The following is a 12,929-nucleotide window of genomic DNA, read 5'->3' as shown; positions in this document are numbered from 1 at the left end:
ATCATTATTTCTGCTGCAATATTCTTGATAAGCCGGTACGTTATTACTCGGGCGATAATGCTTTGATGATTCTCTAAATTTTATATTAAAAAGGTATTTTAGAAAATATAGAAATGTCGGGATGTTACAAAGTAGTATCTTGGAGCTTTAGGTTTTATTAACCTTTCGTGCCAACTTTAAATTTTTAGACGCCTAGTTACTTAAAATGAATTTCATTGAAAACAAGCTCCTACTTATTCGTTCTGTTTAAATCATTTTTCGAAACACGTTTGAAGGTTTCAAGATTTCAAAGTTTTAGAAATAAGTTCGAAATTTGTATTTTTGTTCGACTTAATTAATTTTGGGTCATAATTCTTTCTTATTTTGTTCGAAATATTTGATTTTCGGTATTTTTATTTTCATTTTTTAGTAAATGTTGCAGGAAATTGTGGAGTTCAGGATAAACTCGAAAGTGTAATTAAGATAAAAGCAAATTTTTAGTGAAGATGCAAGAAACTGAGACCTAGGCAGCTACTCTACGAGGTATTAAAATTAGTACATGCATAGTTATACACGTCCGTAATAAGAAAATCATACCCACTATGAATATAATAGACTACATTATGTACATAAATATCAATACCAATAAATATGTACCAACTAGAGGTATACATATATTCATTTCACTTGTTATCGATATACATGTATTCATTTGGCCTGTTATCAATGTAAAAAAACTTATATTAACCTGGCCCATACTATAGAATAAATAATTTAGAAAATTTGTCTTCAATTACCCCCAAACAATATTCATTTTCACCCCATCTCACCATCAAAGACAAAAATAGTTTTCTCGTAATTTTGTTAATCTACCCAATTAATAATTTGTAACTATTTGTATTGTGATGAAGTATATATATGAAAGGTAAAAATATAATCATAGTGAAAGCTTATTAGATTCATCTCAAAAAATATTTTCCAATTCATTTTGTATAATTTTACTTGTTCATAGTTTAATGTATAAATGGTCAATAATCTATATTAGCACGTGTAAGATTCAACTGGCTAAATTGAAAAAAAATTACAACTAGTAATGACTAATAATTGATTTTCTCATAATTTTGTTAAAATAATACGCAGCCCGGGGTATCATCTTCTGTCAATCTATAGTTACCAGCTACTTGGGGGACCAGATTGTTTATATAACTAGTTATTAGGCCCGGGCTATGCCCCAGGTAAGAAAAAATTTCATTTATTAATATAATACTTTACGATAATAACACTAAATATAACTTAGCCTAGTGGTTAGAATTTAGTATATGTATCGGGTCCCTCTACAATCTACATATGTTTCTTGTTTGTCGTCTTCTCCTCCTCCTACACCAACACCAATGTGCTGTGATGAACCAACGCCTCTCTCCTCCCTGTATACTGGTCGTCCTCCCCTTCCTCGCCGACGTTCAAGGATACTTTTTCTTTAATTGAACTCCATTTTGAATTTAGTTTTTTTTTCTTGATTGACTTGTCTGTTTTCCGGGTTAATTAATATTATAAATATATGTAATTATACAGTATATATTAACGGTGAATAAATTTCTTGATAAATCTGATTGAAAATATTGGTTTGTGGGTGACGATTTCATAATAGGTAAGGAGGTCACCCGTATGTCGCAATTTGACGAATTTATTTTGGCCGTCTTCGTCGCCGTCTCAGTATCAACCAATGTCGCCATCGCTGACGCTACCGAGAGGATTGTCTCTAACACAGTGTCGCCACGTGATCAACCAATGCCGCCATCGCCGATGTTATGGATAAGGACTGTCTCAGACACAATGCCTCCGCCCGATCAACCAATGCCACCATCGCCGACGCTATCGATGAAGATTGTCTCTAATACAGTGCCGCCTCCCGATCAACCAATGCCGCCATCGCCAACGCTATCGATAAGGACTGTCTCCAACAAAATGCTGCCACGCGATAAGCCAATGCCGCCATCTCCGACGCTATCGATGAAGACTGTCTCTAATACAGTGTCGTCCCCCGATCAACCCAATGTCGCCATCGCCGACGCTACCGATAAGGACTGTCTCTGATAGAGTGACGGCGCCCGATCAACCAATGTCGTCATTGCTGACGTTATCGATGAGGACTGTCTCTGACACAATGTCGCGACCCGGTCAACCAATGCCGCCATGGACGATGCTACCGATGAGGACTGTCTTTGACACAGAGCCGCCGCCCGATCAACCAATGCTACCATTGCCGATGCTAGCGATAAGGATTGTCTGTAACACAGTGTCGCCGCACACTGGAAGCTACTCTACGAGATTCTAAAATTAGTACATGCATATTTATACACATCCGTAATAAGAGAATCATACCCACTATGAATATAAAAGACTACATTATGTACAAAAGCATCAATACTAATGAACATGTACCAACTAGAGATATACATATGTTCATTTGACTTGCACTTCGGAGGTAGTGCCTTTTAAAAAATGGCAGAGACATGCTCGCTAACCTTTACCTTTTGGGCTCCCCTTAACCTTTGTTTCCTTTTTGTAGTACACATTTCCTTAAGAAATATATAATAACTAGGACTTTGCTTCAAAGCATCCAAAAGGGGAATATTTACCTCACATTTACGAAAAGTCTCGTGAATGTCACGATCACACTCCTTTTTTCGATTGTCTCGTAGTGCTTCTGGGAAGGAGGAGCTGGCTCGTAAAGTGGTGGAGGTGTTGATTTCTTGGGCTTCTCACGAGAGATGTGTAAGGCTCAGGTTCTGCCTCTGGCTCTGGCTCGGGTTCTGTCTCATAAACAACAACCTCCTCCTCGACCTCTTTATCTCTTCCTTTTTATTCTCTTTTCGCTCCTCAAAGTGATTGCACTTGCATTCTGTTTCGGGTTAAGCTCCGTTTGAGACGGTAGCTTTCCCGTATCTTGAGCCTCTAACCGGCTCACTGCTCCAGAGACCTGACTCATTTGTTGCTCCAAATTCTTGATGCTCGATCGGGTCTCCTCCTGAAACTGAACCATATTTCCCTGCATGTTAGGCACATTTTTAGTTAAAGCATTCATCATGTCTTCAGTTGACATGTTGGTACTCAGTCCTTGTACTTGTCCTTGCGGCCTAAAATGTGGAGCTCCTTGCTCCTAGTGTCTCAGGTAAGGAGGTAGAGGACGGTTATACTGTTGCGGGCTCTATTGGTTTCCCGGGGCCACTAGTAGAATAATTGTTTATTGCTGCGGTGGTATTGTTACGGTTTTACCCATACGCAGCAATATATCACGTAAAAATAAAAGGTAAAATATAAAATAAAGATATTGCTGCGGTTTATCAATGGAAAATTTTTGAAAAAAATATTGACCATTTGACTAGATATACTGCTGCGGTTTTGTCAAAAACCGTAGCAATATATTAAAATAATATTAAAAAAATAATATTTTAATGTATTGCTGCGGTTTTTGACAAAACCGCAGCAATATTATTAAAAAGTATTTAAAAAAATTTAGGGTTTCGCATATAATGCCTCTCTCATACTCTCACACTCAAACACGCCTTTCAACAGCCTCTCTCACCAGTCCCTAATGTATTCTCTCCTCCGGTCATCCCTGATTCTGAAGCTCTCTCATCTCCTCTCTCTGATCTCCTCTCTCATCTCCTCTCTCTGATCTCCTCTCTCCTACCCTCTTCTTGTCTCTGGCCTCTCTCCTACCCACGAAATAAAATAGCCGAACATCTCAATCTCGTCGTTTGTCGTAACAAATCCACCGGCTTTGCTTCCTCCCTCGTTCGTCGTTACCCTCTCATCATCAACACCGTCGCCACCCTTTTCGTTCATTCTCCTCGTTGTTCGTCGCCATCAATGAGAGACAGATGCGAGCCATTGATGCGAGCCGTTCACTCTCCTCGTCGTTCACTCTCCTCTTCGTTCATCGAAATCCGGTGGTTGATGTGAGCCGTTGATGCGAGCACTGCGAAATCCAGTAGTCCTTTGTTCGTTTCTGACCACCGGAGATCTGTTTTTTAAAATTTTCGTTTCAGTTTTTCGTTTTCTTTTTTTTTTCGTTTTTCTCTTCTTTTTTTTTAAGATCTATTTGTGATTTCTCGTTTTAGTGTTGGTAGATTTTTCGTTTTAGGATTTTTTTTTTATTTTTTTCGTTTTTTAGTTCAGTTTCTTATTTTTTGTTTTTATTATAATTTTTGTAATGAGTCATTAAGTTGTAATAGTTGTTTTGTTATTTTTGCTTTTTATTTTACTTTTTGATCTTTTGTAACTAGTTTTTTATTTGTCATGGCAAAAAGATTATATTTCTTTACTGCCGGATGATCTATAATCGTTTTGCCATGAACTATAATCGTTTTGCCATGAAAGTCTCTGTCAAAGTGTAAAACTAGACCCAGAAATAATTTGACAACATTCCGTCGACTACCAAACTTATCCATCTTCAACTGCAAACCATGTATAATCTTACGAGGGGTATAAACATTAGTAGCCCTTATTCCATACCCGTTCTGAAATCGATCCCTTAGTCTCGTCGCTACCGATGTCTCAGGAAAAGAATTACAAAAATTGGCATCGAAATAACGTACAAACTCGAGTATATTAAACATATGATCAAGAACATCATACCCAAGAAAATACAACCCACTACTTGGCGTTGAAACACGAAACGGCAGCAAGGGATCGGTTCTTGTTGTAGCTGAAGACGCAGAATCTTTGTAGGAGAATTTAGGCCTTCTTCCCAACCATAGTAAACCTCAATTTCTACTCCAACTTCATCATAATATTCCAAGTGATTGAATTCCAACATCTCAAATGTAGCGGACACGAGGGATAAAGACACTTGGTTTGATGGTGAAAGTTTGCTCAAGAAAGATGCATAATTAGTGGATACTTGAGTATCTTAAAGTAAGTAGATTTTGTTTTCAGTTGTTTATGATTTCTTTTATGTTAATTAGTTTGGATGATCTTGTTGTTTCGTTGTTTTCTATTTTTATTTTTTTAGGGCTGCAATAATTTTGTGATATTTTTGTAGTTACTTGTATGTAGACGTGGTTATTGGACAGGGTAGCCCAATGGTTAAAGGGTTAGGGTTAATTTTACAGGGCTTTTATTGGACATGGTTTTATTGGACAGGGTCATTATTGAATAGGGTCATTATAGGGTCAACAAAGAAATCCAATAATTTTAAAAAATAAAATAAGTTTTGTAAAAACAATTACATATTCGGATTCGCATTCATTTATACTTACTTTTGGCTCTTTTTGTTCCTTGTTTTTCTTGCTCGTTTACCGACCCGCCCATTATCGGCCCGCTATAAGCCCTCTACCCATTTGGCCAGGCCTGCTACCGACCTTTTATGAGGCGACCCTCTTATGACCCGACCCGCTTCCGACCCGCATTGACCCTGACCCGACCCGTCCAATAACCAGGTCTACTTGTATGCTTTAAGATACTTGATTAGGGATATTATGATGTGAAGATAAAAGGAAACAAGAAGTAATATAATGCTGTAAAATATAGGATGACATCCTCCAGATTGGAGTCCATGATAATCTTTGATTCTTACCTCTTGTCTCATACTTGTAGTTGCTAAAACCTTTGTCTCAAATTTAGTTGTCCTTTGTTTAATTAGAAAATTTCGTTGAGACAAAATAAATAAAGGTTGAAGAACATGAAGTATGGGAAAAAAATAAATAATTCAAATACAATTTGATCACTTGCAAAAGAATCCTTGTACTAAAACAAATCTTTATCGTATCTAGTCATTATTTCAATTTTTTTTAGTACTTAGAAAAGAAAAAAGAGCTTACTAAATTGACATATCTCGAAGATGTATCAATCAGTTTTGTAGGTTAAACTCATTTCGCAAATCAACTCAATAAAATGAGAGTGGAGGGGGATGGTAATGAGAATCTCACTCATAAAGACTCTCGGAGTTTGATCCCGTGACTTGGCCTTGAAGCTATGAGCCTGATGCGCGGCAAATTGAGAATCATTTATTTTTCACTTGAAATTTTCTAGTCATATTAGATCTGAATTGAGATTATTAGACATGATTGGCTCTAATTTCATTAAAGTTTATTAGACTTGATTGGAAATTGTTATTCTAAATTTAGTTTTTATGTATAATAATAACTAATGTAAACATGATTGCATGGTCAAATTTTTAAAATTTTGATTTCAATATTCCAAGTGAGTTAGGTAACAGAACGTTAGGTAATTTCTCTGGATTCTTTTAGTGTTCTCACTTGAATTTTAACGCTACTTACAATATTCACACTATGTAGTATAGCTATAATATTACTAGTAGTAATTATATTATAAGCTAATAGGCACTCCATCTATATTTTGTACTCTGCCTGATTTGACAGTGTCGTTTAGAACTATTTGTCGGTTGGGTTGGTGCGGTGTGGGAAGTAACTCAAACTGAACCGCACATATACAGTTTGACATTGTTCCTGCACCATACTTTTCCTCAAAACAATCCAAATTGAACCTCATCCGTCACTTAGTAACAGATGCGATTTTTACAAAATTGCATCAGAGAATCAATTAAAAAAAATGAGAAGGAAAGCTGGAAGGAAAATTTGATGTGGTCCTCTTGTGGACTGCATCAGATTAAAAAACTGATGCGTTTTTTTATAATCTAATGCGGTTTCTAGGACCGCATAAGATTTTCCCTTTTTTTTCTAAAACAAAACCCGTGTCCTCACTAGTCCCTTCACCAGCCCATTTCCCTCAATTGCATAGCCCATTTCCCGTTTAATATAAAAGCCCCCCAAACTAGAACCTACCCATTTCTCACTGAATTAAAACCCGCGTTTTCACCAGCTCCTTCATCTCCATTTCACGCCTCTCTCTCTCATTAACCCTAACATCCTCTCATTCTCAAATACCACAACACTTCCCCCTAACCCACGAAACCCTTAGCCAAAACTAAATCCCTCATTTCTCACTCTCTCACTCGCCCTTTTTTTTCTCCTAACCCTCTAAATCTCTCTAACTCCTCTTGATTTTAAGTCTCCATAACCCTAGACCAAACAAAACTAGAGAATAATTTCTTGATTTTGAGTTGCCACTTGAGATTTTGCAGGCGAGCATCGTATTTATTGATTCAGGTGCAAAATAAGAGAATGAAGGCGGGATTGATGCATCTCTTCCTTCAGGTGCAAAATTGATAATTTTGAGTCCATTTGATGCTCCAACTTCAACTTTAACCGCCAATGATGCATCTCCTTCTTCGCAAATACAATCGGAAGAGTCGGTGAAGGAGGCGACGAGTTCAGCGGCATTCAGCGGTCTTGTTAAATATCTTCCATGGGTTTGAGTTTTTGTTTTGTATGTAGATTGTATTTTTGAGTTTTTTTAGATCCAGGTTTATTTTTGTTAATTTTCATTTCATATTTTTTTCCTTTTTTTTTGTTTTTTTAAATCTAGGTTTGTTTTCGTTAATTTTGATTTCCGTTTTTTCCTTTTTTTTCATTTTTTAGATCAAGGTTTGTTTTCATTGATTTTCATATCAGTTTTTTTCTTTTTTTTTCATTTTTTTAGGTCTTTTATTTTTTTAGATTTTTTCGTTTATTCCATATTTTGCAATTTTTGTATGTAGATTGTATTTTTTTTAGTTTGGAATTAATGTGGATGTATTTCACTGAATTTTTAGTTGTATGCCAGTGTGTATTTTTTGTTTTAGTTTGGGATGTATGTTTCTGATTTTTCGTTTTGTTTCGTATACGTATTTTGGTGGAAGGCGGTGGAAATTATATGATGATTTAGCATTAAGTTCAGGTGTTATTATGGTAAGGAAAGAGTGTTTCTTAATTAAGATTGAGATCAGTGTGTAATAGGAATGGCAACGGGTCGGATTTGGACCGGATTATGCATAATCCGACTCCGACCCTATAGAAAGTCGGATTTTAAATCTGAGTCCAACTCCGACTCCGACCCGACTTAAAATTCGAAAATCCGACTCCGAGATCCGACCCGACTTAAAATCCGGACATCCGACTTAATATTTTAACATCCGACTCCAAACCTGATCCGACTTATTTTTCTTCCAATTTTTTATAATAGAATAGTCTTCTATAATACAATAATTTAATCATTACAATTTATTCTAGTCATCATATAGAAATCTTATATAGTATAAATAATATGATTATTACTATTATTTTTAACAATCATTTTTTCTATGGGAGAATCTTATATAATACAATTGGCTGAAAGTCGAAGTCAGATTATACATAAATAATACATTATATAGATAAGAAAAAAGGATTGATTGACTCAAAGTCGGAGTCGGATTCGGATGTCGGATTATTTTATGAGATCCGACTCCGACCCTCCTTCGACTCGGAGTCGGATTTTTTAAACGGAGTCGGAGTCGGATTACTTTTTTGTCGGAGTCAACTCGGATTTTTTCCTTCGGATCGGAGCGGACTAGGGTCGAATTCGGACTGGATTGCCATCCCTAGTATGTAATTAGTGATTTAATTAGTGTGTATGTGTAATATATTGATATGCCATGTTCATATGGCATTTTTCAGTACTTATTTGGCTATTTTTGTGTGGACTTGAACATATTTTGGTATGATTTTCAACTCTTTCTCAACAATTGGTATTTGGTTTATTTATTATGTTGGTGAGAGGGTTCAATGGGCACAATTTGCTATTGAAGAAAATGCCAAGTCACAAAGTCAAGTGTACAAGTGGAATTAGTCATCAAAGTGCATTTAAGTGGCAAGGAAACAAGATGGGAAGGAGTGTTAATCAAATGAGGAAGCATCCAAGGAAAGAAGAAGGAAGATGTACCGGCAGCCTCCGCGGTCACGGAGCACATGACCGCGGTCGCGACGAATTTCGGAGGAAATCAAAGGAATTTGCCGTGAGCATCTCCGCGACCTCACCGCGGTCGCGGACCCCCTCCGCGGTCGCGGCGATTTCCTCCGCGGTCGCGGAGCCCTGCAACGTGGATTTCGACTTTTCGTCTTCTCCTGTTTTGCTGATTAAAGGAACATTTCGTCCTTTGTGTTTGGTATCGTTTTTCATATGTTTGAGAGAGAACTCAAAGAAAATATTGTAATCCTTTATATTATGGAAAGCTAATCTTCCATCTTGGTGTATCAATCGAATCAACCATTTTAATCAACTTGTGAGTTCAATTCTTCTTTTAATTTGCTTGAATGTTGATGATTCTTCATGTTCTTCATGTTTGATTGTTTTTGTGCTTAAGTTAACTTGATCAATTAACTTCTTGCTTATTGCAATCTCTACTATCTAGATAATTGTCTGCTTTGAGATTATCTAGGGTTGTAGTTTATGCCCAATTATTGCACGCTCGTGGATGATTGAGTATAAGAAGAATCATCATATAATTTCGCATTCGACCGCTTGTGTGAATGCTAGATTACCCTATTGGAATCTCCCTAGTTGTTATCTAATTGCTTAATTGAATCTAGAACGCTTGGACTAGGTTGTTATGCCATTAAGGGTAAGATTAGACCGCTCGCTTAGTCTTACCACTACGTTAGGGGAGATTGAATCTTATGATTCACAATAGGGCGTTCAAGTAACTTAGGTGTTGAATTGCTCAATGATCAAGGGTTGAATTGGTTGTGAAGATTGATTGCCAAGATCTCGTTTATTATTTGATTTTCCTTGTTTTTGCCTTGTTTGTTTAATTTTCATTCCTCAAAACCCCCCCATTGTTACCATAGCGCACGTCTAGTCAAGCCAAACCTACCTTCTCCGTGGATTCGAACCTTACTTCCTTATACTACGTTTGTGTAGGGTAGTATTGATTTATTTGCACGTTAGCCGATACGACTTAGGCCTTGCCAAATTTGGCGCCGTTGCCGGGGAAGGCAGCAAGTTTGGGTTGTTATTTGTGTGTTTGTTTACTTTTATTGTTGGTGTGTGAACCCGTCTTATGGTTCACACCCGTGCTTCTCATATTGGATCTTTGTTGTTTGACTCAGAGATCGAAAGGACACTTTATAGGTTGAGGAAGGAGATTCGGGGTCATTTCCGTGAGTTACCTTTCTACATTGGTATTGAGGAAGAAGAGATGCCGCCTAGAGCTGATCCGACATTGAGGGAGCTTTCTGCTCCTAATCTGGACCAAGCACCATTGGCCATTCAATATCCAGAGTTTGGGGAGAATGTTACTTTTGAGCTGAAGTCGGGTCTTGTTCATCTACTGCCAAGCTTCCATGGTTTAAATGGGGAGGATCCAATCAAACATCTTGCTGAATTCCATGCTGTTTGTACTAGTATGCAGCCAAGGGGTGTTACGGAGGATCAAATCAAACTGCGGGCCTTTCCTTTTTCATTGAAGGATAAGGCTAATGATTGGTTCCATCATTTGAGCCCCAACAGTATCGACACATGGAGGGGGATGAAACAAGCTTTCTTGGAGAAGTTCTTTCCTTCAAGCAAGTTGAATGAGCTTAAGAGGGCCATTAGCAACATCGAGCAAGGTTATGATGAGATCCTTTATGACTACTTAGAGAGGTTTAAGAGGCTCATTGCTTGTTTCCCTATCATGGTTTTGCCGAGAAAGATCTTGTGTTATACTTAGTTGGTGGGCTCCTTCCTGATGAGAGAAGGATGGTTAATGCTGCTTGTGGGGGTAACATTGATAATAAGACACCACAACAAGCCATGGAGCTCATAAGTGAGTTTGCTGAAAGTTCCCGCACTTATTCTAAGAGAAATACCACTAGGGGAGTTAAAGCGGCAAGTTCTAAATCATCTTTGGAGTCGGAAGTGTCCGACCTTAAGGGCATGTTCCGGCAATTTTTGGTGAGTGCAATCAACAACAAGTGAAGGCTTGTGGTATTTGTTCCAACACAATCATCCAACCGATTCTTGTCCGACTTTGCAAGAGGAAACCCGAGAGGTGAATGCCGTGGGATATCAAGGACAAAGGAAGTATGATCCATTCTCAAATTCTTACAATCCCGGATGGAGAGATCATCCGGCCTTGAGTTACAAGCAAGGGAATCCAACTCTTCAAGGAAATCCGAATTTTCAACAAAATCATAACCCTCCTCCTTACATAGCACCATATCAAGCTCAAGGGAAATCCTCTAGCTCCAACTCAATGTCCACCGAGGATATGATCAAGGCCTTGGCTCAAAATGTGACTACTATGCAGTCCAACATGGTGCAATTTCAACAGGAGACAAGGTCTAGCATTCACAATTTGGAAACACAAGTGGGCCAAATGTCTAGTGTCGTGAATAAACTTGAGGCCCAAAGTTCGGGGAAGCTACCATCTCAAACCGAGGTGAATCCAAGAGAATGTGAGTGCCATGACTTTGAGGAGTGGCAAAGAGTTGGTGGATCTAGAGCCTAGCAGCAAGGTTATGAAGGAGATTGTAACAAAGGACGAGGAGGTAGAGGTTCTAGTCCCATCAAAAGAAGTTGAGAAATTGGTGAGTCCTAGCTCTCACCAAGAGGTAAAATCTTTTCCGGATTTAAACCGGTACCCCCATTTCCCGAAGCATTAAAGGACAATCGTAAGCTTGAATCTTCTAAGGATATTTATGAAACATTTAGTCAATGTGTCGTAAATATTCCTTTGTTAAAATTGATAAAAGATGTGCCTTTGTATGCTAAGTGGTTGAAGGAAATTTGTTCCATCAAAAAGAAGAAAATTTAAAAGGGAAGCAAAAGGTGAAGGTTAGTGAACATGTTTCCGCCGTTTTTCAAAAGAGAATGCCAAAAAAATGCAATGATCCGGGCATGTTCACTATACCTATCACCCTTGGTAACACAAAGATTGATAGGGCTATGCTAGATTTGGGAGCCTCCATTAATGTGCTTCCTTATTCCTTATATGAGTCCGTAGAACTTGGTGAATTGCTTCCTACTAATGTTGTCATACAATTAGCGGATGGTCCACTTCCATTCCTAGAGGGTATTGAAAGATGTTCTAGTGGAAGTTGATAAGATGACTTTTCCTGCTGATTTTTATGTAATTAACATGGAGCATGATAGGCATTCCGCCCCTATTCTTTTAGGGAGGCCGTTCTTGAAAACGGCTAATGCTAGGATCGATTGTGGCACCGGTTCTTTGATCATGCAGTTTGATGGTCAAAACGTTGAGTTTAAAATGCATGATGCCATGGGATGTAACGAGGATCACTCTATCTACTCTATTGATGTGGTTAATCCTAGTGTTCATGATGTGTTTGATGTGAGGTAAAGCTTTTGTGATTGCATGATGTCGAGCTTTCGACTTTAAACTAAGCGCTTCTCGGGAGGCAACCCGTGTTTTGTATATATTTTATTTGGAGATAAGTTGTTATGTTTTGTTTTTGTGTGGTTTTGGTGTTTTGATTTTTGTGTAGGAGAACCTTTGAAGCAAAACAAGAGAGCTGAAAGGGGTGGGTTTCATCACCACTCCCTTCGATTTTTTTTTAAAAAAAAGAGAAGAGAAATTGCCGAGAGCAACTCCGCGACTTCACCGCGGGCGCGGACCATTTCGCCGCGGTCGCGGAGCTGCGTATTTCCGCTAGGTATTGTCTTTCTTTCGCCCTTTACGCTTCTTTCCTCCTTCCACAATTTTCGACCCTCTCTCTCTCTTTTCTCACAACTACTCATGCCCTTACGACTCCCTTCAATTCCTTCACTCATATTCCTCTCTTTCACTCATTCAATCCTTTTTCCTCACTCATATCATTTCCCACTCAATCATCTTCCAAAATCTCCACTTTTCTTTTCTATTTACAAAATCCATTGAAAACCCTAAAATTTGGGGGGTTTTTGATTCTTGGAGTTGGTGGTTATTAAGGAGCAAAGGAGTGCACTTGGGGTGTTGTTCTTACTTGGTTAGTCAATCAATTGCATTGTTCTTCCTGCTTTGAGGTAAACTTGAACTTTTCATACTCTAATTTGAAAGTTACCTTGATTAAGAGTTGTGGTTGGTT

General features: G+C 38.1%; 1 protein-coding gene across 1 annotated transcript; it reads left to right on the top strand.

Annotated features, from left to right (window-relative positions):
- Positions 1-1,644: 1,644 nt before the first annotated feature.
- Positions 1,645-2,073, top strand: LOC125496654 (formin-like protein 13). Its single transcript, XM_048642174.1, has one exon. The coding sequence runs from the start codon at positions 1,645-1,647 to the stop codon at positions 2,071-2,073; it is 429 nt and encodes a 142-aa protein (XP_048498131.1).
- The last annotated feature ends 10,856 nt before the right edge of the window (positions 2,074-12,929 follow it).

The sequence above is a fragment of the Beta vulgaris genome, chromosome 4, assembly GCF_026745355.1.
Source record: "Beta vulgaris subsp. vulgaris cultivar EL10 chromosome 4, EL10.2, whole genome shotgun sequence".
In the NCBI taxonomy this organism is placed as follows: domain Eukaryota; kingdom Viridiplantae; phylum Streptophyta; class Magnoliopsida; order Caryophyllales; family Amaranthaceae; genus Beta; species Beta vulgaris.
Note: the sequence above shows the minus strand (reverse complement) of the source record. Positions and strands in the feature narration are given on the sequence as shown.